Raw genomic sequence first — 25,824 nt, forward strand, 5'->3', positions numbered from 1 at the left:
GAATAACGATTCAGTATGGTGTGTCCCATTGACAAAGGTATGATAACACCTACTGTAGTTGGCTGTGGAAGTATACATTTCCTGAAGGAACAGGAAGTGAATAAACCTACAAAAATAAGAAACAGAATGATTTCGTGTTAGATAAATATTAAATAAAATATTTGGGGTTCACTATGAATGACTCTGAAGCTGCAATTAGAGGGTAAAATTGTGAGAATTGGTAGATGCCACATCCATTGCACTAATATGTTAACTACCAAAATAATATATTAATACAATTATTTCATGCAAAAAAAAATCACTACTATTTGTAATTAGGTTTTAGATTGCTTTCATCTTCCAAAACCTCCTTTCAGCCAAATCATTCACTTAGGCTGTGTGCAAACGTTCCTGATTTTTCGTGTTTTTTTCGAGTTTTTTCCGCTATAAAAACGTGATAAAACCGCAAAAAAACGCATCCATTAAGCATCCTATTAATAGAATGCAATACGCAATTTTTGTGCATATGTTTCGTTTTTTTCCACGAAAAAACACATTGCGGAAAAAACCCAGTATGTTCATTAATTTTGCTGATTTTGCGGATTTCCCGCTATTTAATGCATTGGGAAGCTCCGGAAAAAAACGCTAAAGATCTGCACAAAAACCGCGCAAAAATGCGAGAAAAACACGCAAAAAACACATGTGGATTTCCTGCAGAAAAAGTCCAGTTTTGTTCAGGAAATTTCTGCAAATAATCCTGACGTGTGCACATAGCCTTACTGTACGTCTGTGTTGGGAAAAGCTGGATCCCAACCAAGTATATCTGTTGTCAGTCAGCATAACGTCAGCAGTCGCAAACTGTCGACAGAATAACCTGGAAGAAGAGCTGCTCTGTTAACATGGAGCAGCTGAATCGCCAGCAGGATCGTTCTATGACCAATCTGAGCTGGCACCGGGTAGAACACACAGTTAGTTGTCTTTGTCAGCAACTACCTATCGGTTACTTTTTAGGCCCATTGTAAAAAAAAAAAATTAATAATAAAATAGTCCTGGACAACCCCTCAAATGAGGTAGCTTTATAATGAGCTGTGGACATGAATCTTTTCTCTTGGCTTTTGATTAGAGTTCAATATTTATGACTAGACATTGATGAAAAATATAAAATCTGTAGTATAATGTAATAAAAAAGAGGATGTTGAAAACTAAAATTATAAATCAAATCAAAATATTTTTTATCTATAGATACTGTACATGATGTTTCAGTGCACATTTCACCATTTTGAGACATTTGGTTTTACTATAATACATAGTGATATTTTTTTTACACATGCCCATATGTGTTTATTAATCTGGACTTCCATGCTTGAGTCATCTTGACATGACCCTTCTACTCACAGTAGTCTGCTGAAAAGCATCTATTTGTCTTGGACTGCTGAAGATACAAACTGCATAGAAGATATGGATGGGAGATTAGTGATGTAGTGTAGAGCAGGACAAGCTGGTTCAGTTCCATAAAACGTACTCTACAAAGGCCACGGAAAATGTCGTGCCCTCTTGGTCTGCTTGTTTGGTTCATTAGTCTTCATTTTATGGGAACAGGCCTTTCAACATTAAACCCGTGTGGCTCTGGCAGAGGAAAGGACAGAAGAGGCAGGAAGTCCATTTTTGGCAACAATCCTGGTAGAACAAGCCCCGGGGAACCAACGACACAAGCCAAAACATCTGGAAAAGGTAATGTATGTGTTCTGCCTTATTAATTGGACTTTTGCTGTATTCTATGATATGAAAAAAGCAATATAGAGTAAATACAACTGGATAAATCCAACAAGATCCTACCAATGTAATAGGAACACAGCTATAGTAGGAATTAAAACTTAACCTTTAATATAAACAAGGTAAAAATAATATTCTATGATACAAAATATGGAGTGTTATTATCTTCCTCAATGACATACACGTTATTGTATATTTGTGTGGATAAGCTGAGCATGTTATTAACCACATCTATTATCTGCAGGCACAAGCGAGACGCGGCAGAGCTGGGAGGAGCCATGTTCACCTCCTTTCAACCCAACCACTTCGTTGAGTGCCATAATTCGGACCCCAAGGTGCTATCACATCTCCTCACTGAATGAAAATGCTGCCAAGCGTCTGTGCAGACGGTATTCCCAGAAGCTGATTCAACACACTTCCTACCAGTTACTGAGAACATATCCAGCTGCTACACGCATCGACTCCTCCAATCCTCATCCACTCATTTTCTGGCTTCATGGAATACAATTGGTTGCCCTTAACTATCAAACTGATGGTAAGTAAGCCATCAGATCATGCATCTATAAGTGCCAAGAACATGTACATTATTACTGAGGATGCAGATATTTAGGTAGTCGTAGGTGGTGGTACACGGGTGCTCGTTCTTTTGGGAGCAGCAAAGTGGAGTTGACGTGAATATTAACTTTAGTTATATGATATCATACAGTGCATCTACAATTGTCCAAATGGAGAGTAAAATTTGACCATTCTTCCACAATATCAAGTGGCATTATTAAAGCATCACTTCTGTTATGCTTTTATTAGGTATGCAAAATGATTGATGTGATCTACACTTTTATTAGGTATGCAAAATGAATGATGTGCTCTGCCCAACATTAACTTAACGTGTTAAAATAGGTGACTAGTGAAATTTCTGTAATTTGCGAAATTTCCAATATTTCTGTCTAATTGGAAGCCCTACTCCCCAACTCTCGTATAGCTGCAATAGTTGCATTGATGATTTGTCTTCACTACACATCACCTTTCTTGTGCCAGATTCAGCCACCGCGTATTACATAACTCCACCATGACTACATGTTTGCCCTTTACTCTTGCTTCATCAGGGGTACAGGGTCTTATAGTGTGTGTATCAGCACAGTTGGCTAACATAATGACCCGATGACAGCTTGCTCAATAGTTATATCCCTCTTTTGTCAAAGTGAAATGCAGAGAGAAGAACCTGTCTACATGAAGTGTGTTCACGTATTAGCTTTTCCGCGTCCTGCTCCATTACTCTCTATTACTCTATATTTTATGCCTTTTGCTTTCCGAGGTATCTAATAACACTGCCTGCTCTATATTAACGCCTTGCTAGTAGATTTGCACACTACTCAGTATTAGATCATCTTTACCTTCGTCTAGAGATATTGGCTTGCGTTTTGGCATTAGATATAAGAAATTAGCTGGGAAACATCCAGGAATTGCAGATCTCGTCAAACATTGTTCTCACCATTCTCTATTCCTGCAAAGGACTTCCAGTAAAATGCTGCATTGTTATATCCATCGACAGCTCTTATACGTTATGTGATATACTATATACATAGTAGTTTCTGTAACCTAGCAGATTTTTCACTTTTAATCTCTTTTATGGGAATTTTAGTGACTAATTGTGATGTGACGTTAGGTAAGGTGTAGTTTACAAGGTGCATTTATATTAAATAGCTCCGTTAAACCTTATAAATGAGAAGTTCTCATGTTTGTTTTTTGTGGCCTGCTTCCAAGTGGCTTAGTGATGTCAAATTCTCAATCTGAGGTAGAATTACTCTTTTTCCCATGCTTTGTTTTCATATTATTTATGCATTCACGGCACGTGATCTGTGCCTCTGGTATAGGGCTAACCCCTGTATATGTTCACATCTGGACCATCATCTGTGTGAATAGTGCAGTTGAGCTTTGATCCTCATTCTTGGAATTCTCTGTGAACGAGAACTGTTCTCACTGCTTGTTTTAATAGTCAGATATGGTTTCACAGGGCTTTTCTTTTTAACGTAAATTTTGCTCTTCTTGAACTCATCGAGTATCTGTCTCATAGCCTGATCTATACACATTATCTCATTCATTTGTATTACCTTCTGGTATTTTCTGGGGAATTAAATGTACATCACACTTAGAAGATTTGTGGTTTTATTTTTATTATTTGTGGAGTTATTTTTATTATTTATAGAGAACAATGCATATTGCCAGTGACTTATACTTCCAGGGATTGTCCGGAATTTTTACATTGATGGCTTATCCTTAAGAAAGGTCATCAATATCTGACTGGTGGGAGTGCAACACCTGGACACACCCGCCTATTAGCTGTTCCCGGTGTCGCCGCAGGGGAAATGCTCAGTTGTGGAGCTGCCCAGCACAGTACAGTAAACTGTACTATTATATACGCCTCCTATTCAATCACGCCAATGTAACAGCTATCATCTATCCAGTGAGCCCATCCGTCCTGCCAAGGTAGCCAGCAGAAGCTGCTAGGCTCCGTGATTGCCTGGAGTGGTCACTGACAGCTCCCATCACTGCTGTGGCCACTCAGTGAGCCCATCCGTCCTGCCAAGGTAGCCGGCAGAAGCCGCTAAGCTCATTGATTGCCTGGAGTGGTCACTGACAGCTCGCATCACTACGGCCACTCAGTGAGCCCATCCGTCCTGCCAAGGTAGCCGGCAGAAGCTGCTAAGCTCACCGATTGCCTGGAGTGGTCACTGACAGCTCGCATCACTACGGCCACTCAGTGAGCCCATCCATCCTGCCAAGGTAGATGGCAGAAGCCGCTAAGCTCATTGATTGCCTGCAGTGGTCACTGACAGCTCGCATCACTACTATGGCCACTCAGTGAGTTCATCCCTTCTGTCAAGGTAGACGGCAGAAGCCACTAAGCTATGTGACCCCCTGGAGTGGTCACTGACAGCTCGCATCACTACTATGGCCGCTCAGTGAGCTCATCTGTTTTGCCAAGGTAGACGGCAGAAGTCGCTAAGCTCAGCGATTGCCTGAGGCGGTGATGTACACAGTTGACATGACATCACCGCTGCACCCAAAATACAGATACCTGAGCAGCAGTGGAGAGCCAGCAATGTCAAGGGGGAGGGTCTGTAATATCTGGATTTATTTTATATTAAAGGAAACTTTTGACATCCACTTTTCTAAGAATATTAATTGTGACCTTTTGTTTCTGGGCTGTTAAATCATCACTTGTTATTGTGGATTCCAGTTATTATCTAATTAGTTGATCTAGTCTTGTACTATTATTTTACCATAAGGTAAAAAAAACAAGTGCAGTAAGCATGACTAAACGTGTGTTAGACTGGTATAGAGAACACTGCTCATGAGGGCTTCTAATCCACACCGTAAGGGTTAACAAGGCAGTGAATTAGGGTAAAAGCTGTTCATCTGGCATGTAGTGGTGACGGTGTCATTGTTTGATGTATCCAGGGCCGGCGTCAGGACCCGGGCAAGTTCCAGGGCCCTGAGCAGGTGGTGGGGAAGGCCCACTCATCATTGGGGACACAGGCTCCCTATGGGAGCCCAGTGCTAGCACAGTACTTGCGATTCTTACCTCTCCCCATTCCTGCGCTGCGCCATCTTCCATGTCTGCAGACTCTGACGTTTCAGGTCAGAGGGCGCGATGACGTCACATCTGTGCTCCTTCTGCCTGTACAGTCACTACAGAGAGCCAGAAGACGCCGACACTGAGGAGTCAGGAGAAGAGCAGGAGCCAGCGAGGAGAGTTGAGTATTTCACTTTCTTTTTTTTATGTTTGAAGCATCATATGGGGCCCATAAAACACTGGAGCATCATATGGGGCCCATCATATACTGGAGCATCATATGGGGCCCATCATTTACTAGAGCATCATATAAGGCCATTATAAACTGGAACATCATATGGGGCCCATCATATACTGGAGCATCATATGGGGCCCATCATATACTGATTACTGAAGTATCATATGGGGCCCATCATATATTGGAGCATCAATCATGTAAGGCCATTATATACTGGAACATCACATGGGGGCCATCATATACTGGAGTATCATATGATTTACACCTTATGATGCTTCAGTATATGATGGCCCCATATGATGCTCCAGTATATGATGGGCCCCATATGATGCTCCAGTATATGATGGCCCCATATGATGCTCCAGTATATGATGGGCCCCATATGATGCTCCAGTATAAAATGGGCCCTATATTATGCTCCAGTATATGATGGCCCCATATGATGCTCCAGTATATTATGGGCCCCACATGATGCCCCAGTATAAAATGGGCCGTATATGATGCTCCAGTATATGATGGCCCCATATGATGCCCCATATATAATGGGCCCCATATGATGGAGCATCATATGGGGCCCATCATATACTGGAGCATCATATGGGACCCATCATATACTGGAGCATCATATGGGGCCCATCATATACTGGGACATCATATGGGGCCCATCATACATAAAGCATCATATGGGGCCCATTATATATGGAGACTATATGGGGCCATCATATACTGGAGCATCATATGGGGCCCATCATATACTGGGGCATCATATAGGGCCTATTTTATACTGGAGCATCATATCACACCCATCATATACTGGAGCTTCATATGGAGCCATCATATACTAGAGCATCATATGGTGGCCATCATATACTGGAGCATCATATGAGGCCCATCATATACTAGAGCATCATATGGGGAGCATCATATGGGACCAATCACATACTGGAGCATCATATGGGGCCATCATATACTAGAGCATCATATGGGGCCCATCATATACTGGAGCATCATATGGGGCCCATCATATACTGGAGCATCATATGGGGCCCATCATATACTAGAGCATCATATGGGGGCCATCATATACTGGATCATCATATGGGGCCCATCACATACTGGAACATCACATGGGGGCCGTCATATACTGGAGCATCATATGATTTACACCTTATGATGCTCCAGTATATGATGGCCCCATATGATGCTCCAGTATATGATGGGCCCCATATGATGCTCCAGTATATGATGGGCCCCATATGATGCTCCAGTATATGATGGGCCCCATATGATGCTCCAGTATAAAATGGCTTCTATATTATGCTCCAGTATATGATGGCCCCATATGATGCTCCAGTATATGATGGGCCCCACATGATGCTCCAGTATAAAATGGGTCGTATATGATGCTCCAGTATATGATGGCCCCATATGATACCCCATATATAATGAGCCCCATATGATGGAGCATCATATGGGGCCCATCATATACTGGAGCATCATATGGGACCCGTCATATACTGGAGCATCATATGGGGCCCATCATATACTGGAGCATCATATGGGGCCCATCATACATGAAGCATCATATGGGGCCCATTATATATGGAGACTATATGGGGCCATCATATAGTGGAGCATCATATGGGGCCCATCATATACTGGGGCATCATATAGGGCCTATTTTATACTGGAGCATCATATCAGGCCCATCATATACTGGAGCTTCATATGGGGCCATCATATACTGGAGCATCATATGGGGCCCATCATATACTAGAGCATCATATGGGGAGTATCATATGGGACCAATCACATACTGGAGCATCATATGGGGCCATCATATACTAGAGCATCATATGTGGCCCATCATATACTGGAGCATCATATGGGGCCCATCATACACTGGAGCATCATATGGGGCCCATCATATACTAGAGCATCATATGGGGGCCATCATATACTGGATCATCATATGGGGCCCATCACATACTGGAGCATCATATGGGCCCATTATATATGGAGCATCATATGGGGCCATCATTTACTGGAGCATCATATGGGGCCATCATTTACTGGTGCATCATATGGGGCCATCATGTACTGGAGCATCATATGGGGCCCATCATACATGAAGCATTATATATGGAGCATCATATGGGACCATCATTTACTGGAGCATCATATGGGGCCATCATTTACTGGAGCATCATATGGGGCCATCATTTACTGGAGCATCATATGGGGCCATCATTTACTTGAGCATCATATGGGGCCATCATTTACTGGAGCATCATATCGGGCCATCATTTACTGGAGCATCATATGGGGCCATCATATACTGGAGCTTCATATGGGGCCATCATATACTAGAGCATCATATGGTGGCCATCATATACTGGAGCATCATATGAGGCCCATCATATACTAGAGCATCATATGGGGCCCATCATATACTGGGACATCATATGGGGCCCATCATATACTGGGGCATCATATAGGGCCTATTTTATACTGGAGCATCATATCAGGCCCATCATATACTGGAGCTTCATATGGGGCCATCATATACTGGAGCATCATATGGGGAGTATCATATGGGACCAATCACATACTGGAGCATCATATGGGGCCATCATATACTAGAGCATCATATGTGGCCCATCATACACTGGAGCATCATATGGGGCCCATCATATACTAGAGCATCATATGGGGGCCATCATATTCTGGATCATCATATGGGGCCCATCACATACTGGAGCATCATATGGGCCCATTATATATGGAGCATCATATGGGGCCATCATTTACTGGAGCATCATATGGGGCCATCATTTACTGGTGCATCATATGGGGCCATCATATACTGGAGCATCATATGGGGCCTATCATACATGAAGCATTATATATGGAGCATCATATCGGGCCATCATTTACTGGAGCATCATATGGGGCCATCATTTACTGGAGCATCATATGGGGCCATCATTTACTGGAGCATCATATGGGGCCATCATTTACTGGAGCATCATATGGGGCCATCATTTACTGGAGCATCATATGGGGCCATCATTTACTGGAGCATCATATGGGGCCATCATTTACTGGAGCATCATATGGGCCCATCATATACTAGTGCATCATATGGGGGCCATCATATACTAGAGCATCATATGGGACCCATTATATACTGGAGCATCATATGGGGCCCGTTATATATGAAGCAATATATTGGGCCCATCATATACTGGAGCATCATATGAGGCCCATCATACATGAAGCATTATATATGAAGCATCATATGGGGCCATCATTTACTGGAGCATCATATGGGGCCATCTTTTACTGGAGCATCATATGGGCCCATCACATACTAGTGCATCATATGGGGGCCATCATATACTGGAGCATCATATGGGACCCATCATATACTGGAGCATCATATGGGGCCCATCATATATGGAGCCCATTCTGTATGGAGCATTATATGAGGCTCATCATATACTGTAAGGAAAATTATATGGGGCCTATTATATATGGAGCACTATATAGGGCCCATCTTATACTGTAGCTTTATATGGGGCTGATCATATACTAAAGCAATATATGGGGCTAATTATGTAAGGAGCAATATGTGGGGCTCATTATGTATGGAGCAATATATAGGGCCCATCATATACTGTAAGGAGCATTATATGGGGCTTATTATGTATGTAGCAATATATGGGGTCCATTATACTGTATGGAACATTATATGGTGCTCATTATTCTGTATGGAGCAAAATATGGGGCCCATTATTCTGTATGGAGCACTATATCAGGCTCATTATACCATATGGAACAATATATGGGGTCCGTTATTCTGTATGAAGCAATATATGGGGCTCATTATTCTGTATGGAGCATTATATGGGGTCCATTATATTGTATTGAGCCCATTATATACTGTATCGAGCAATATATGTGGCTCATTATACTGTATGGAGCAATATACAGTATGTGGCTCATCATACTGTATGGAGCATTATATAGGGCACATTATTTTGTATGGAGCATTATATGGGGTCCATTATTCTGTATGAAGCAATATATGGGGCTTATTATTCTGTATGGAGCACTATGTGGTGCCCATAATACTGTATGGAGGACTATGCTGTCCGTTTTTTAGCTATAGATATCACTCATGTAATGTAAGAAGTAAGTGAAATATTTGACATTGTACTACACCTATATTATTCTGCCGTATTTGCATCATGAATTGTGGTATGTGTTAAAGGGGCCCACAAAAACCTGGAGCCGGCCCTGGATGCATCCATGTACATATGGCATATAGTGATGGCAGTGTCATTGTATGATGCATCCATATACATATTGCATGTAGTGGTGGTGGTGTTATTGTTTGATGTATCCATGTCGGTATGACATGTAGTTGTGGTGTTGTCATTGTATGATGTATTCATGTACATATGACATGTAATGGTGGCGGGGTCTCTGTATGTTGTATATATGTACAGTATATATGACATATAGTGGTGGCAGGGTCTCTGTATGATGTATCCATATACAGCTCTGGCAAAAATTAAGAGTTCACCACATCAAAACCCTGTCATGGGCAGCCCAATCTCCAGACCTGAACCCCATTGAAAACCTCTGGAATGTAATCAAGATGATGACGGATAGTCACAAGCCATCAAACAAAGAAGAACTGCTTACATTTTTTTGCCAGAAGCAGTGTGAAAGACTGGTGGAAAGCATGCCAAGACGCACGAACGCAGTGATTAAAAATCATGGTTCTTCCACAAAATAATGATTTCTGAACTCTTCCTGAGTTAGTGTTGTTGTTTCTAAATGATTATGAACTTGTTTTCTTTGCATTATTTGAGGTCTGAAAACACTGGGTTTTTAAAAAATTTTTGGACCATTTCTCCTTTTCAGAAAAAACCCACCAAAATTTATTGGTTGGAAATTCGGAGACATGTTGTCAGAAGTTTATAGAATAAAAGAACAAATTACATTTTACTCAAAAATATACCTATAAAGAGAAAAATCAGACAAACTGAACATTGTGCAGTGGTCTCTTAATTTTTGGCAGAGCTGTATATAAGGCATGGAGTGGTGGCGGGTTCTCTGTGGGATGTATCCATGTACATATGGCATGTAGTGGTGGTAGAGACTCTGTATGTTGTATATATGGCATGCAGTGGTGGTAGAGACTCTGTATGTTGTATATATGACATGTAGTGGTGGTAGAGACTCTGTATGTTGTATATATGGCATGTAGTGGTGGCTGGTTCTCTGTGGGATGTATCCATGTACATATGGCATGTAGTGGTGGTAGAGACTCTGTATGTTGTATATATGGCATTTAGTGGTGGTAGAGACTCTGTATGTTGTATATATGACATGTAGTGGTGGTAGAGACTCTGTATGTTGTATATATGGCATGTAGTGGTGGCGGGTTCTCTGTGGGATGTATCCATGTACATATGGCATGTAGTGGTGGTAGAGACTCTGTATGTTGTATATATAGCATTTAGTGGTGGTAGAGACTCTGTATGTTGTATATATGGCATGTAGTGGTGGTAGAGACTCTGTATGTTGTATATATAGCACGTAGTGGTGGCGGGTTCTCTGTGGGATGTATCCATGTACATATGGCATGTAGTGGTGGTAGAGACTCTGTATGTTGTATATATGGCATTTAGTGGTGGTAGAGACTCTGTATGTTGTATATATGGCATGTAGTGGTGGTAGAGACTCTGTATGTTGTATATATGGCATGTAGTGGTGGCGGGTTCTCTGTAGGATGTATCCATGTACATATGGCATGTAGTGGTGGTAGAGACTCTGTATGTTGTATATATGGTATGTAGTGGTGGCGGCTTCTCTGTGGGATGTATCCATGTACATATGGCATGTAGTGGTGGTGGGTTCTCTGTGGGATGTATCCATGTACATATGGCATGTAGTGTTGGCGGGTTCTCTGTGGGATGTATCCATGTACATATGGTATGTAGTGGTGGCGGGTTCTCTGTGAGATGTATCCATGTATATATGGCATGTAGTGGTGGCGGGTTCTCTGTGGGATGTATCCATGTACATATGGCATGTAGTGGTCGTAGAGACTCTGTATGTTATATATATGGCATGTAGTGGTGGCGGGTTCTCTGTGGGATGTATCCATGTATATATGGCATGTAGTGGTGGCGGGTTCTCTGTGGGATGTATCCATGTACATATGGCATGTAGTGGTGGTAGAGACTCTGTATGTTATATATATGGCATGTAGTGGTGGCGGGTTCTCTGTATGATATATACATATATACTTGGCTCTGCTATATTTTTGGTGCAGATATTTGATGGTTGGTGTGCTTATGTGTCCGTCCTGTACAGCAGTGTTATATAAATGCTCAGCATAATCTTGTGAGATCATAATTCAGAGACTGATTCTGAATCGCCCAGAGGCCTTTAACACACAACAAAGGTGTTAATTGATAGAAAAAACCTGTTACTTATCCGTACAATTGTTAACAAAACATAAGCGCTGGATATCTGCAATATGACACCTTCATCCAAGAGCTTTGCAAACTAGGCATGACCTACATTTAGCCTCATCTCGTACAACTAAACTAGACAGATCCAGCGCGGAGATTATAAAACTCGTTCTTATAGGAACTAAATATTATGGTTATCCTGTGACCACATGCACTTGGCAGATTGCAGCCATTGTTGAATGGTTCGTGCTTAGACCAGCGTTAGTAGATGGCATACATGCAGAAAATGGCTCAATTTAGTTTAAAACCAGCATACAATCAGCATAGGACTGTGCCCTGCGGTGCCCTTAACTCCAGTAGTCGGGGTTTATGTGTCTGATTTCCACACCTCAGGGAATAGTCACCCATTGGGGCTGTACATGAAGTTACCTGCTTGTTTTAGAAATTATTATATTTGCCATGAAATAACAATTTTGAGCTGTTCTTTTGTTGCTCCTCATGGAAATTGATAAAGAAACCGAGTAACACCCGGTTGTTTGTTTGTCACAGGGGTGCGCCCCTATAATGTCTGCTTGGATGGTGTCAGAGTATATAGGAACAACCCCAAATAGTAACACCCAATTTACTCACATTTCTAGTAGGAATAACAGAGGACAACAGGGAGAACACAGGGAGGCTCTAGAATTGGGACATTATAAGGAAATACATTTATTTACCACAGTAGACCTGTCTAGAAGACACAAGACAAGATGACAGGTCTACTTTGTGTCCTCCACACACATTTTTCTATGCATAAAATTGAGGCAATGTTAATATGAGTCAATTCACATGGGTGTATAAAATATGCATGTGTTTTGCAGTATATAGCATGGATCACCTGTATGTTTTTCAGCTGGAAAAATGCCCGTTAAAGTCTATGAAGAGTGTTAAAAATATAAAAAGCCTCCATATGTTACCAATAGTGATGATGACGCAAATGCTCATTACTCCAGTTTGCCTAGGGAGCGGGGGTATGCACTGAATATCGTGGGTGCTCAAGTGACATGTTTGAGTCCCCGCGGCCCCATATTTTGCTGCTTTTAAACAACGACAAAATACAAGACAAATACGGGCAATTTCTACCTGTTTTGTGGCTGTCTAACAGTCGAGAAACATGGTGCCGCAGGGACACAAACATGTCACCCAAGCACCCGTGATACTCTGTGCATACCCGAGCACCCGCTATACTCTGTGCACACCCAAGCACCCGCGATACTCTGTGCACACCTGAGCACCCGCGATACTCTGCATACCCGAGCCCCCGCGATACTCTGTGCATACCCGAGCACCAGCGATACTCTGTGCACACCTGAGCACCTACGATACTCTGCATACCCGAGCACCCACGATACTCTGTGCATACCCGAGCCCCCGCGATACTCTGTGCATACCCGAGCCCCCGCAATACTCTGTGTATACCCGAGCACCCGCGATACTCTGTGCTCACCCGAGCACCTGCGATACTCTGTGCACACCCGAGCCCCCGCAATACTCTGTGCATACCCGAGCACCCGCGATACTCTGTGCATACCTGAGCACCCGCGATACTCTGTGCATACCCGAGCACCTGCGATACTCTGTGCACACCCGAGCCCCCGCGATACTCTGTGCATACCCGAGCACTCGTGATACTCTGTGCACACCTGAGCACCCGCGATACTCTGTGCATACCAGAGCACCCGCGATACTCTGTGGACACCCAAGCACCCGCGATACTCTGTGCATACCTGAGCACCCGTGATACTCTGTGCACACCTGAGCACCCGCGATACTCTGTGCATACCAGAGCACCCGCGATACTCTGTGGACACCCAAGCACCCGCGATACTCTGTGCATACCTGAGCACCCGTGATACTCTGTGCACACCTGAGCACCCGCGATACTCTGTGCATACCCGAGCACCCGCGATACTCTGTGCACACCCGAGCACCCGCGATACTCTGTGCATACCAGAGCACCCGCGATACTCTGTGCACACCCGAGCACCCGTGATACTCTGTGCATACCCGATCACCTGCGATACTCTGTGTATACCCGAGCACCCGCGATACTCTGGGCTCACCCGAGCACCCGCGATACTCTGGGCTCACCCGAGCACCCGCGATACTCTGTGCATACCCGAGCACCCGCGATACTCTGTGCATACCGAGCACCCGCGACAATCTGTGCATACCCGAGCACCCTAGGCAAACTATAGTAATGAACACTTGCGCTCATCACTAGTTACCAATATGTCATCCAAATTTCCGGAGGGCTGCATTTATTTGTTTCAGTTTATCCATAGCCGATAGTTCACCAGTTTTACTAATCTGCAATAATAATATGGACTAATTTGGGGTCTATATTGTGCATGCTTACAAAAACATCCCCTTTGGGATGTGGAGACTGCGATCCTGCACTGTCATCAGGTTTCTACAGAAACAAAGGCCCCAATTCATCAAGACCAGCAGTTTTTACAGCGATCTTAATGAAGGGACGTGAAGGAGTCACATGCTCCTGACTCAGAGGCACACATCTCGGAATGAATCTGGCGTGTCTGAAAAGTGGCATGCGCCTAAGGGGACTGAAGTGAGTTTTGTGGTATAGCAACAGTGCTGCCGCTCATCGTGAATTTTGACAAGCGGGGGTTGTCACTCCCTGTTTCCTACACCTGCTCTGCCCACTTTGTCACGTTGCAACAAAATTTTGCTTCCAGAATTTTGTTGTAAACACTTTGCTCAATTGGGTTCAAAATTTAGGTATGATGGAGGGATAAGGACACTCAGGAGGATTACACAAAGAAACTGAGAAACTGGAAACTGAGAAGTGAGCAGACACATGATGATCCTCCTCTTTGTAACCTCTCCAGCACATTCACGTTTGGTAAGCCATACTATTGAGGAAGAAAAGAGGCGGCAATAACTGTAGGGTCAGTGGAATTTCAGTAACAGCCATGGTAATAATTGCTATAATTGATGTTTTCATGAAGACCCATGGTTTGGACACTATTTTCTCTTTCAGATCTCCCTTTACAGTTGAATGCTGCCATGTTTGAAGCCAATGGTGGATGTGGTTATGTTTTGAAGCCACCAGTATTATGGGATAAGGGCTGCCCGATGTACCAGTCATTCTCGCCACTTGATCGTGAGTTAGAGAGCATGGAGCCAGCAATATACTCCTTATCCGTAAGAATTTTCCTCCTCAATATGTTATTTTGGATGTGTGCTGGATACAGATGTTATTTTGGATGTACTCTATATATTGATGCTGTTTTTAAGCCATTCTCATACACTGTCACATACGAAACTTGCCGATGTGATCCTGTAGCAAAACACATATGTGACTCAACTATCTCTGCTGTAAACACTTCACACACTGCTTAGTCTACCTAAATAGCTGCCATAAATTTATAGATTGTAATCTATACATCGTGCTCAGAGGGAATGATGTTTTTAATACAAAAGTTTTTCTGTAATTATTTTACTCGCTTAAGTATTTTCTTCTAGTAACCTTCACCAACTGTTGATATTAGTGTCAAGGAGAGATTTAGCACACATCCCAAGCCCCTGTATGACAGCAATGTGCGAAATACCGACCACGAACAAGAACTGCACATCTATGCACATTTACTTCATTAACAAAACCAAGGCCAATATTCACTCATGTGTAACACATTTGTAAAAAAAAATATATGTGTGTGATCCTTCTAGCTATACTTGCACAAAGTGAGAGATTTCTAGGATTATAATCAAGTGCATGAGTAACCAATTATACCAAATTGTGGATAATGATAATTTTTATATGTAGGCTACAACCCAACAATTAAAGTGAGTCAGCACAGATTGACCGTTAAAACCAAGTACAGGCACTCTGTGCACCCTTGGCATGACAAAAAAGTTCAGTGCACCTTCCCATCTACTTATTTTATCTTCATGCCTTCTCTTATTTATGGCTTTATAGAGTCAGATAACTGGAAAACAAGTAGTTGGGAAGGTGCACAGAAAGGTTTGGCCATGCCACAAGCGCTTGTGCTTGGTTTGAACAATCATTCTGTGCTGACAGATTATCTTTAAAACTGGGTAAGAAGCAGACAAACTGTGCTACAAAGGTGAGGTTGTGGAAGACAATTTGATGTCACAGGTCATACACCATGGCAAGCCTGACCACAGCAAGAAGACACAATGTAGTTACACTTCATCAGCAAAGTCTCTCCCAAAGATTTCAAAGCAAACCAGGGTTTTCAGATGTGTTACTGAGGCTCTTTTGAAGAAGCACCAAAAATAGGCAACATTGTGGGCTACAGATGAAGTGTTCAGCTACGGAAACTGAAACAAAGAGATGAAAGGCGCATCACGATTACTTGTCTTTGAAATTGAAACATATCCAGCAGTGCCATCAGTTCAGAGGTGGCAGCAGACCAGTGAGACCCAGCTATACCCATGTACTGTTCAGAGAGGTCTGGCCAGAAATGGTTTTCATGGAAGAATTGTGGCCAAAAAACAATCTTTCAAATTGGAACATATTAACATATTAAAATTATAAGTTTTATTGTATCAAAACATAAAACATACATAGCAGATGAAAAGAGGTGACAACATCACAGAGAATTTGCAAAGGACAGAGCAGCTTATACACAGATGACAATCAGAAAAGAGTGCAGTCAATACGTAACCAGAAAAATGATCACTGCTTGCACTATAAAGTCATGTGACCACAGAAAATGACTAAGGCTACGTTCACATTTGCTTTGTTGTGTGTTGCATCGGCAACGCATGCATGCAATGCATGCAAAACGCATGCAAAAACGCATTGTTTTGTGACGCATGCATCCATTTTTGGCTTGATTTTGGACACAAAAAAATGCAACTTGCTGCGTCCTCTGCGCCCTGACGCTTGCGCCAAAAATGCCGCATGCGTCACAAAACGCAAGACAACGCATGTCCATGCGCCCCCATGTTAAATACAGGGGTGCATGACGCATATGTCGCCGCGGCTGCGCCCGATGCAACGCTAATGTGAACGTAGCCTAAGGGAACACCATCACAAAATATATAGAATGGAATCGAATTACAAAGGCACACACCTAAATAAAGTTAAAATGTCTGAAGTGAATAAAGTGTGCCTATTGCTAATTAGAAAGGATAGATATTAGTATGCCTATAACATCTAAGAACTGAGTTAGGAATAACCTAGTCACATCTGAATATATTTGTCATAAATGTACCATTTTCATGGTGCATAATGTGAATTACCTTGCGCTGCCCGACGTGCGTTTCGAGTGGCTTCTTCAATTATGTTTGTGGTTATGTATTGACTGAGCTCTTTTCTGATTATCATCTGTGTAAAACATGCTCTGTCATACTTCCTTTGTAAATTCTCTGTGATGTTATTACCCCTTTTTTATCTAATATGCATGAATTATATTTTGATACAATAAGATTTATTGTTTTAATATACGTGTGGTCATACTTAAAGGTTTGCTGCATTTCAGTAAATGGAGTTGGGGATTTGGTCAGGATTAACGGTGTCCTCAATGCTGAGAAAACCCGGCATCTGTTTGGCTCCAAATTTATTCGTCAGCAGGACAATGACCCCAAACATACAGTACAGTCAGTGTCATTAAGAACCATCTTCAGTGTAACACAAGAACAAGGAGTCCTGGAAGTGATGATACGGCCCCACAAAGCCCTGATCTCAACATCATTGATTGAAGAAGAGACGGAAGGATTTGCGTAAGCCTCCATCCACAGAAGATCTGGTTACTTCTCCAAACATCGCCAAGATGATAAAATTAAAGATAATGAGATGAGAGGAAATCGTATAATATGCTTTGCCATAAACTTGGACCAAAAGTAATTTACACACAGATGCATACAAATATGAGATTTATGATTCTTCTTTCTATAAACCAGTTAATGAGGACTTTTATGAGACGCTCCTTACAGGACAACGTCTCTGTGCTTTATCTATACTAGGTAGTCTACACCTTCAACAAACTGTAAATCTGAAACTGTGCTTGTCTTACAGATTGTCTCCGGACAGAATGTCTGTCCAAGTAACAGTACAGGAAGTCCTTGCATTGAAATTGATGTGCTTGGGATGCCAGTGGACAGCTGTCACTTCAGAACTAAACCCATCCACCGCAATACTTTAAACCCAATGTGGAATGAACAGTTTATGTTTCGCGTCTACTTTGAAGATCTCATATTTCTTCGTTTTGCCGTCGTTGAAAACAACAGTTCTGCTGTAACTGCCCAAAGAATTATTCCTCTTAAAGTTCTGAAGAGAGGTAATCTTTCATTGTCGGATAATCCTTCACTGTGATATGGAACATTACCTTGCTTAATCTCACTCGTGTTTATGTAGCCAGAAGTTTCCTCAAGTGATCAGCACTGTAGGTTGAGTAAAAAAGGCCACTAAGAATATGATTAATTGTAGTACATGGCAGTATAGGAAAAAGTATCATGTGGTATATATGTCTCTAGTTCATGAACCAAAATATTAAGACAGGATTAATTATTGAGTGGAACAAGAAGAGGCGCTATCCACCTTAAAGGGGGTTGTCTTATTTCATACATAATTGGGACTAGGCCAAAATCGAAAGCATACGAACAACTCACCGGCCAATGCAAGTCAATGAGGTAGTTCAAATGAACGTTTTTCCACTCGGACTGATTGTCCACATGTTAAAAATTGCAGCATGCTGTGATGTGTTTCATTTTTCAGCTCAAATGTATCCATTATGCTCTATGGGGGCACTAAAAAAATTGATGCCATACCGACACCATCTGTATGGACTTTATTTTATGGATCCATTGCAGTTATTAACATAAAAGGTTAAATAGAGTTTATTATTTAATAAAGTGTAGATATAACCTGGTGTCATACGGATATAAAAACTATTGCATATGGATGACAATATGGATGAAAAATTGTCTTGTTTTTCTGGAGGAAAAACTGGTAATTTTTGCATACCCATCTCTTACTTACTATTGAATCCACTGCTGCTCCAGTGTCTCTTCTCCCTGACGTCTGTGCTACTGTTCGGGTTCGGCAGCCCAATTAAAGCTTGTTGAAAGGCTGCAGCGCAGCCAATCAACAAGCTTTACCAGTGTGGCACTTCTGGCCCCATCACAGTCATACCAAGTATTGGCATCGCTGTGATTGGCTGGCACAGTATGTTTAAAAGAAAAAAAGACATGGGTGACCAGAACTCATCGTCAATGAACTGTGATAAGGTTACTGACGTCCGTGCTCTTGCAGTAATGGTATTCGCCCCCTACTTTTATTGTGGTCCAGCTGCTGTGATGAGCGGTCACATTACTGATGTCACCGCTCAGCACTGCATCCGGATGTAGCAGAGTCGGGGATTGTAGTGAGATGGAATTACGGCGAACCCCTTTGGAATATTAGATATTTTTATTTTTTAAAGGTAATAGATGGGTAAAAGAAGGGGAGTGCTTTTTACAATTTATGGACTTTTCTCTGTGTGTGTTGCTTTAGACTACAGGGTTAGGAATGCAGGTGTCTGATAGACACCTCTCCAATACTAACCCCTGGACTTTGTCCGCAGACAATACAGAGCTGACATCAACTCCAAAACCATTACCCCACTTGCCAATGCACCAGGGCAAGCGGGAAAAGCCAAGGCTATGTGCCAGAAGCGCCATCTAATGGATGTGCCATTTCTGGGGTGCTGAGGGCTAGTGTTAATAGTCTGGGAAGGGGCCAATATCCATGGCCCCTTACCAGCCTACTAATATCATCTTGCAGCTCTCTGCTTAGAATTTGCTGGTTATTAAAAATAGAGAGGACCACATGCCATTTTTTTGGGGGTCCCCTTTATAATAACCAGTAAAAGCTACACAGACAGTTGTGAGCTGATATTAATAGACTGGGATATTAATAGACTTCATGTATATTGGCCTCTTCACAGAATAATGGTCCCCAGCTGTTTGCTTTCCCTCAGCTCGGTATTAAAAATAAGGGGGACCCCACTCCATTTTTTTTCTTTTATTTATTAGCTAAATACATGTACAGTAAGCTACACTCGCACTACACTAATAATATATCTCACTGACATATTTTTTTCTATGCACAGGAGTCAGCTGGTGAATACTCTCATCAGCGTCATCTGCGCTGGCTGCTATCAGTGAGAGAAGGCAACGCTGATGACAGTAGGTACCCATCAGCTGACACCTGACCAGCGGTAACCTCTTCACCACCGGGCACAGCCTCTGGCTTACACGCTGTCCGTGATACCCAGTGGCAGTGACAAGCGGTGATTTCAGGAAGGTTACCGCCAGTCAGAGCCGGTGTTCATCATTTTTTCACACAGAGGACAGCACGAGAAACACTGGATGTCCAATGCCTCTAATTCACGTGAATGGGGTTTGGTTTCGAGATCAAGTTCGGGTACCGTTCTGGACCCGAACATCCACGGGTCCACCCATGTTTACCAGCTGGACTATGAACACTGCAGTTGGCCTGTGTTTGCACGACATTGCTGTATCTAGAGGAGTAGACACTAGTGATGAGCGAAACGTGCTCGGATAAGGTGAGCATGCTTGTGTGCTAACCGAGTGTCTTTGGTGTGCTCGAAAAATATGTTCGAGTCTCCGCAGCTGCATGTCACGGCTGTTTGACATGGAGGCTCAGGGACTCAAATATCTTATTCAAGCACGCCAAATTCACTCGGTTAGCACACAAGCATGCTCGGATAACACCTTCATAGAATCATATAATGTTAGAGTTGGAAAGGACCTCAAAGATCATTGTGTCCAACCCCTTGCTCAATGCTGCACAGTAATAACCATCTTGGATAGATGTCTGTCCAGCCTCTGTATAAAGACTTCCATTGAAGGAGAACTTGCCACACCTTGTGGCATCCTGTTCCACTCATTGATCACCCTCACTGTCAAAAAGTTTTTTCTAATATCTAATCTGTATCTTCTCTCTTTCAATTTAATTCTATTGCTTCTCGTGTTTCCATGTGCAAATGACAATAAGGATGATCCTTCTACATTGTGGCATCCCTTCAGATATTTGTAGACCACTGTTAAGTCTCTTTTTAGCCTTCTTTTTTGCAAGCTGAACATTCCCAGATCCTTTAACCGTTCCTCATAGGACATACTTTGCAGTCTTCTCATCATCTTGGTAGCTCTTCTCTGAACTTGCTCCAGTTTTTCAATGTCTTTTTTTTAAATCTTGTGCCCCAAACTGGGCACAGTATTACAGATGCAGCCTCACGAAGAAGGTATAGAGGGGATAATTAGTTCACTTGATCTAGACTCTATGCTTCTCTTAATACATCCTAGAACTGAGTTTGTCTTTTTTGCTGCTGCATCACAGTGTTGATTCATATGTAGTCTGTGATCTATTAGTATACCCAGGTCTTTTTCACACAAGCTGTTGCTTAATTCTGTTCCTCCCATTCTGTAGATGTCCTTTTTGTTTTTTTGCCCAGATGTAGAATCTAGCATTTCTCACTATTACACACCATTCTATTAGTCACTACCCATTATTCAAGCTTATCTAGGTCCTTCTGAATCCATTCTCTGTCTTCTGTAGTGTTAGATTACCCTCCTAGCTTAGCATCGTCTGCAAATTTGATCAGTTTACCTTCAGTTCCCTTATCTAGATCATTTATAAAAATGTTGAACAACACTGGGGCCAGGACAGAGCCTTGCGGCACCCTACTTGAAACACTCTTCCAACTAGATGTGCTATCATTTATTACCACTCTTTGAGTACGATCACTGAGCCAGATATGAATCCACCTAACTGTAGCCTTCTCAATCCCATACTTGGTCATTTTTTCAATAAGGATAGTATGAGATGCTTTAGCAAATGCTTTGCTGAAGTCAAGATATACAATATCTACCACATTTCCCTAATCAACCCAGTCAGTGAATCTATCATAGAAGGAAATTAGATTAGTCTGGCATGACTTGTTTGTTACAAACCCACGCTGGCTCTGGTTAATTACTGTGTTTTTATCCAAGTACTTACATACGTGTTGTTCAATAATTTGTTCAAAGATCTTTTCCGTTATAGAAGTAAGGCTCACTGGCCTGTGATTTCCTGACTCCATCTTCTTTCCTTTTTTGAAGATAGGGACAACATTTGCCCTTCACTAATCTTCTGGGACATCTCCTGTTTTTCAGGAATATTCAAAGATTATGGTGGTGGTTCTGCATTTCCTCTCTTTTTGTAACTTAGAATATAATTTATCTAGACCAGGAGATTTAAATTGATTTTAAATTAGCTAATTGTTCCCTCTCCATCACTCTGTTTATTCATAGAGTGGATTATTTTATTCATTCAATAGCATCATGAAGATCAGTTGATGTTACAATTGTTTTCTTAGAGAACACAGATACAAACAAGGAATTTAAAAGTTCGGCCTTCTCAACATCATTTCTACCACTTCACCCTTTTCATCCTGTAAAAATCCCATAGCATCTTTGATTTTTCTTTTGCTTTTGACATACCCACAAAATCCTTTTTTATTACTTTTGGTCTCCGTTACAATCCTCACTTTATTACTGGCTTTAGCTCTTCTAACACTTGCCCTTCATTCCCTGCAAACAGCATTATAATCTTCTTTAGCTATCCCTCCCCCTTTCCATTTAATATACATTTCTTTTTTCCTTTTTAACACTAGTCCTTTTATCTCTAGCAGACACCATCCAGGGATCAGAAATTTGTGAGCATAGGAGCTGCATTGTTTAAGAGGATATCCTTTTTTTTCTTTATTTATAGCCATCCACGGAGGCAAGTCGGCAGATAAATCTGCACCAAAGTCTGCAAAATTTTGGGCTGATTTGCTGCTGTACATTTCCCCGAGTCTTTTTGTAAAATATTGTACCACGCAAATTCCATACTAGCGCTTCTTGTTAACACAGTCCTAGAAAAGGTTTTCACTGATTGCAGCCTCCTTCCTAGGAATTCATAGTAATGACCCCTACAAATCATTGACTGTGACCATAAACTATTGTACATGCTTGGATATAGCTGAACACGCTTGGCACTCCCCACAGAGGTAGTTTCAGAACATTAATGAAGCTTGTTTCAGACATATCTTATTCTTAACTAGTATTTGATAATTGATGAAAAAAAACAGTAAAGCCTATAAAAGGCACTTACGTACTCATTTTTAGGGCAGCAGCACGTTTGCATATCGTCCTTATGTGAGCAAAAAAATCCTACTTTTTTTGTGCAAACTGCACTTGGGCTCCATGGTTGTATATTACAGATGATGGATGTGTGGGTTGATTTTAGTGACCCTGTGACATCTTTAAAATCTGGTAATATTACCTGTATATAGACCTTCATTAGTTGTGGTGTCTGTCAACAAAAGTGTTTCATAGTGTATTATTTTTAGCTTATGTCTTTCCAAGTAACGGTAATGTTTTTATTCTTGTGATGACGTTTACTTTTGCATTTGTCTGCAGGCTACAGGCATTTACAGCTTCGCAACCTACATAATGAGTCTTTGGAGATATCCACTCTGTTCATTAATAGTAGAAGGATGGAGGAAATACCGAGCGGCAGTCTGCCCGCATCTTTGGTAGGTCAATATGTGTGTGGGGTTTTAACTATTAAGTGCTGTCAGCTGCCAGTGACCATATGAGCAGTGTTTATTCTGTATGATGGCTGAGTCTAAAGATTTCTCAGTGAAAGTGTTATAGTTAACAGAATAGAAAAATCTGTGCCAAGCGAACCCTTTCTGAGTGCCCTACTTCATCCCATAGTATTGTACTTTTTGTATGTGTGAAGAAATATATGGCATGCCAAGCTGCACTAAAATCCTTGAAGTTGTTTACTTATTTACAGACAGAAGGTTTGCAAGTCGCCTACGGCCGTTTCGCTCGCACTGTGCTCTCTGAAGGCATCTTGAGAAAGTTCAGTGTGCTTGAAAAGGCCGTAGGGAATCTGCAGACCATTAGCAGTTGTAGTTTCTCTCAATCGTTTTATACACAAATGAAATAAATGGCTTCATGGATTTTATCACAGCCTGGTGTGTTGGTACATATTCCTCGGTACACACTGCTCTACTCTTTTTAACTGTTGAGCACTGTCCATTCCCATGATTAGGACTCCGGCTGATGAATATATGTGGTAGTGCTGACCGTATGTTTCTTTATATGATATGGCCTATCATTGCAGAACTGAAATTTTATTTTAGACCATGTCTATGAGAAATTAATTATTTCTTATGTAAATACAGTAAACCTTTTGAGACAAAATTGCATTGAAAGGTGGTCTTTTAGGGGGGTGGTCATCCTTGAATAAAATACAAATCCTTTATTGGAAAAAATTAAAACATAAGTGCTGCGGGAAGGTTCGGATGGCAAGAGATGACAAGCGACGCGTTTTGATCACATCCGTGATCTTTGTCAAAGCTTATAAAACACCATTACCCCCACAACTTTAAATTTACCAAGGACCAATCAAAAATGCAACATCAAATCATGTGATAAACTTAAGGTCCCGACAGGTGAAACAAGTTCTTCAATCACATGTAAAAAATATTGTCATTATACAAAAACATGACTAGATTACAGACAGACATAAAAAAAGAAAAAAAAAAGCCAAAACAATATGCCATAATGAGTAATTGTAAGTACACAATGCTATATGACTGCAAAATATAAAGATAAAAACTTTGATGGGAGGAGGAGGAGTGCTCCTTTAACATGGTCTTTGTCTATATTCTGTCTATCAGTAAGTTAAATGTCTTTCAGTGTAAAACCAGGTTTGTTATATTGTGCCTTTTCTTAAAAAAGGTTTTCAGTTCAGAAGAAAGGAAAGCAGAATCAACATTTAAAGTCACGGTACATGGAATTCCTGGTCCAGAACCATTTTCCATTTTTAGTATAAATGGTGGGACAACAGCAAAGCAACTACTGGATAATGTAAGTTTCCATTTTTAACGGTCTCTTTTCTTCCATAACTAGTTTTTGTTTTATAGGTGTAGCTTCCCTCTCCTGTTCTCTCCCAGACCTCCATCTGTATTAATGTGTGGGCCCATAGCAGATGTGGTGGGGGATCACTGAGATTCCGAGAGATGTCATATGATTAACAGATTAAAAAAGGATGCCGTTAGTAGTACAAAGGGGCAGAGAAAAGAGAAAGCAATTATGTTACATTACTCTGAAACACAGAGCACATACTGGTTTGTGTTTAATGGAGCTTACCAGAAAGATGATTTGTGGTTGTATGGACCCTAGTACAGCAATAAAAATTACATTTGATCAATAGTACTCAAATATACCAGCATTGAGAATTAAAGGGGTTATCTACTACTAGGACAAATTCTTCTCAAATGCCCAAGTTCCCTCAGTCAAATGAGAAAACCTTATTTGCACATCCTGCATCGGCGCCATTCCAGCAATGCTGGTCCAAGGTCTCCCGGCGCTTGTGTATCATTATATTTCATGAGCGCTGCAGCCAATCAGTGGCCATTGACCCTCTGAAGCCTTTACTATTTTGTCAGAGTGGACAAGGGCTGTAACAAAAGAGTAAAAACTGCAAACATTCAGCAAGCATGAGGTGTGACACAAGTGCCTGGAGGGTGTGTAGTGATGTCCCTGCATGAGGTGTGAGGTCTGACATGATTGCCCTGTGTGAGGTGTGCCATGATTGCCCTGTGTGAGGTGTGAGATGCTTGCCCTGTGTGAGTGCCCGGGGTGACATGATTGCCCTGTGTGAGGTGTGCCATGATTGCCCTGTGTAAGGTGTG

General features: G+C 41.7%; 1 protein-coding gene across 1 annotated transcript in view; it reads left to right on the plus strand.

Moving 5' to 3' along the window:
• PLCE1 (phospholipase C epsilon 1) overlaps positions 1-25,824 on the plus strand; it is a 336,405-nt gene that overhangs the window by 284,288 nt on the left and 26,293 nt on the right. The window contains exons 25-30 of the mRNA XM_069753455.1: positions 1,579-1,710; positions 1,997-2,287; positions 15,099-15,262; positions 18,105-18,366; positions 23,534-23,649; positions 24,869-24,997. Of these exons, the coding sequence (XP_069609556.1) occupies positions 1,579-1,710; positions 1,997-2,287; positions 15,099-15,262; positions 18,105-18,366; positions 23,534-23,649; positions 24,869-24,997 (1,094 nt within the window). The remainder of the gene's footprint in view (positions 1-1,578; positions 1,711-1,996; positions 2,288-15,098; positions 15,263-18,104; positions 18,367-23,533; positions 23,650-24,868; positions 24,998-25,824) is intronic.

Source organism: Ranitomeya imitator, chromosome 2 (assembly GCF_032444005.1).
Source record: "Ranitomeya imitator isolate aRanImi1 chromosome 2, aRanImi1.pri, whole genome shotgun sequence".
Classification (NCBI taxonomy): Eukaryota; Metazoa; Chordata; class Amphibia; order Anura; family Dendrobatidae; genus Ranitomeya; species Ranitomeya imitator.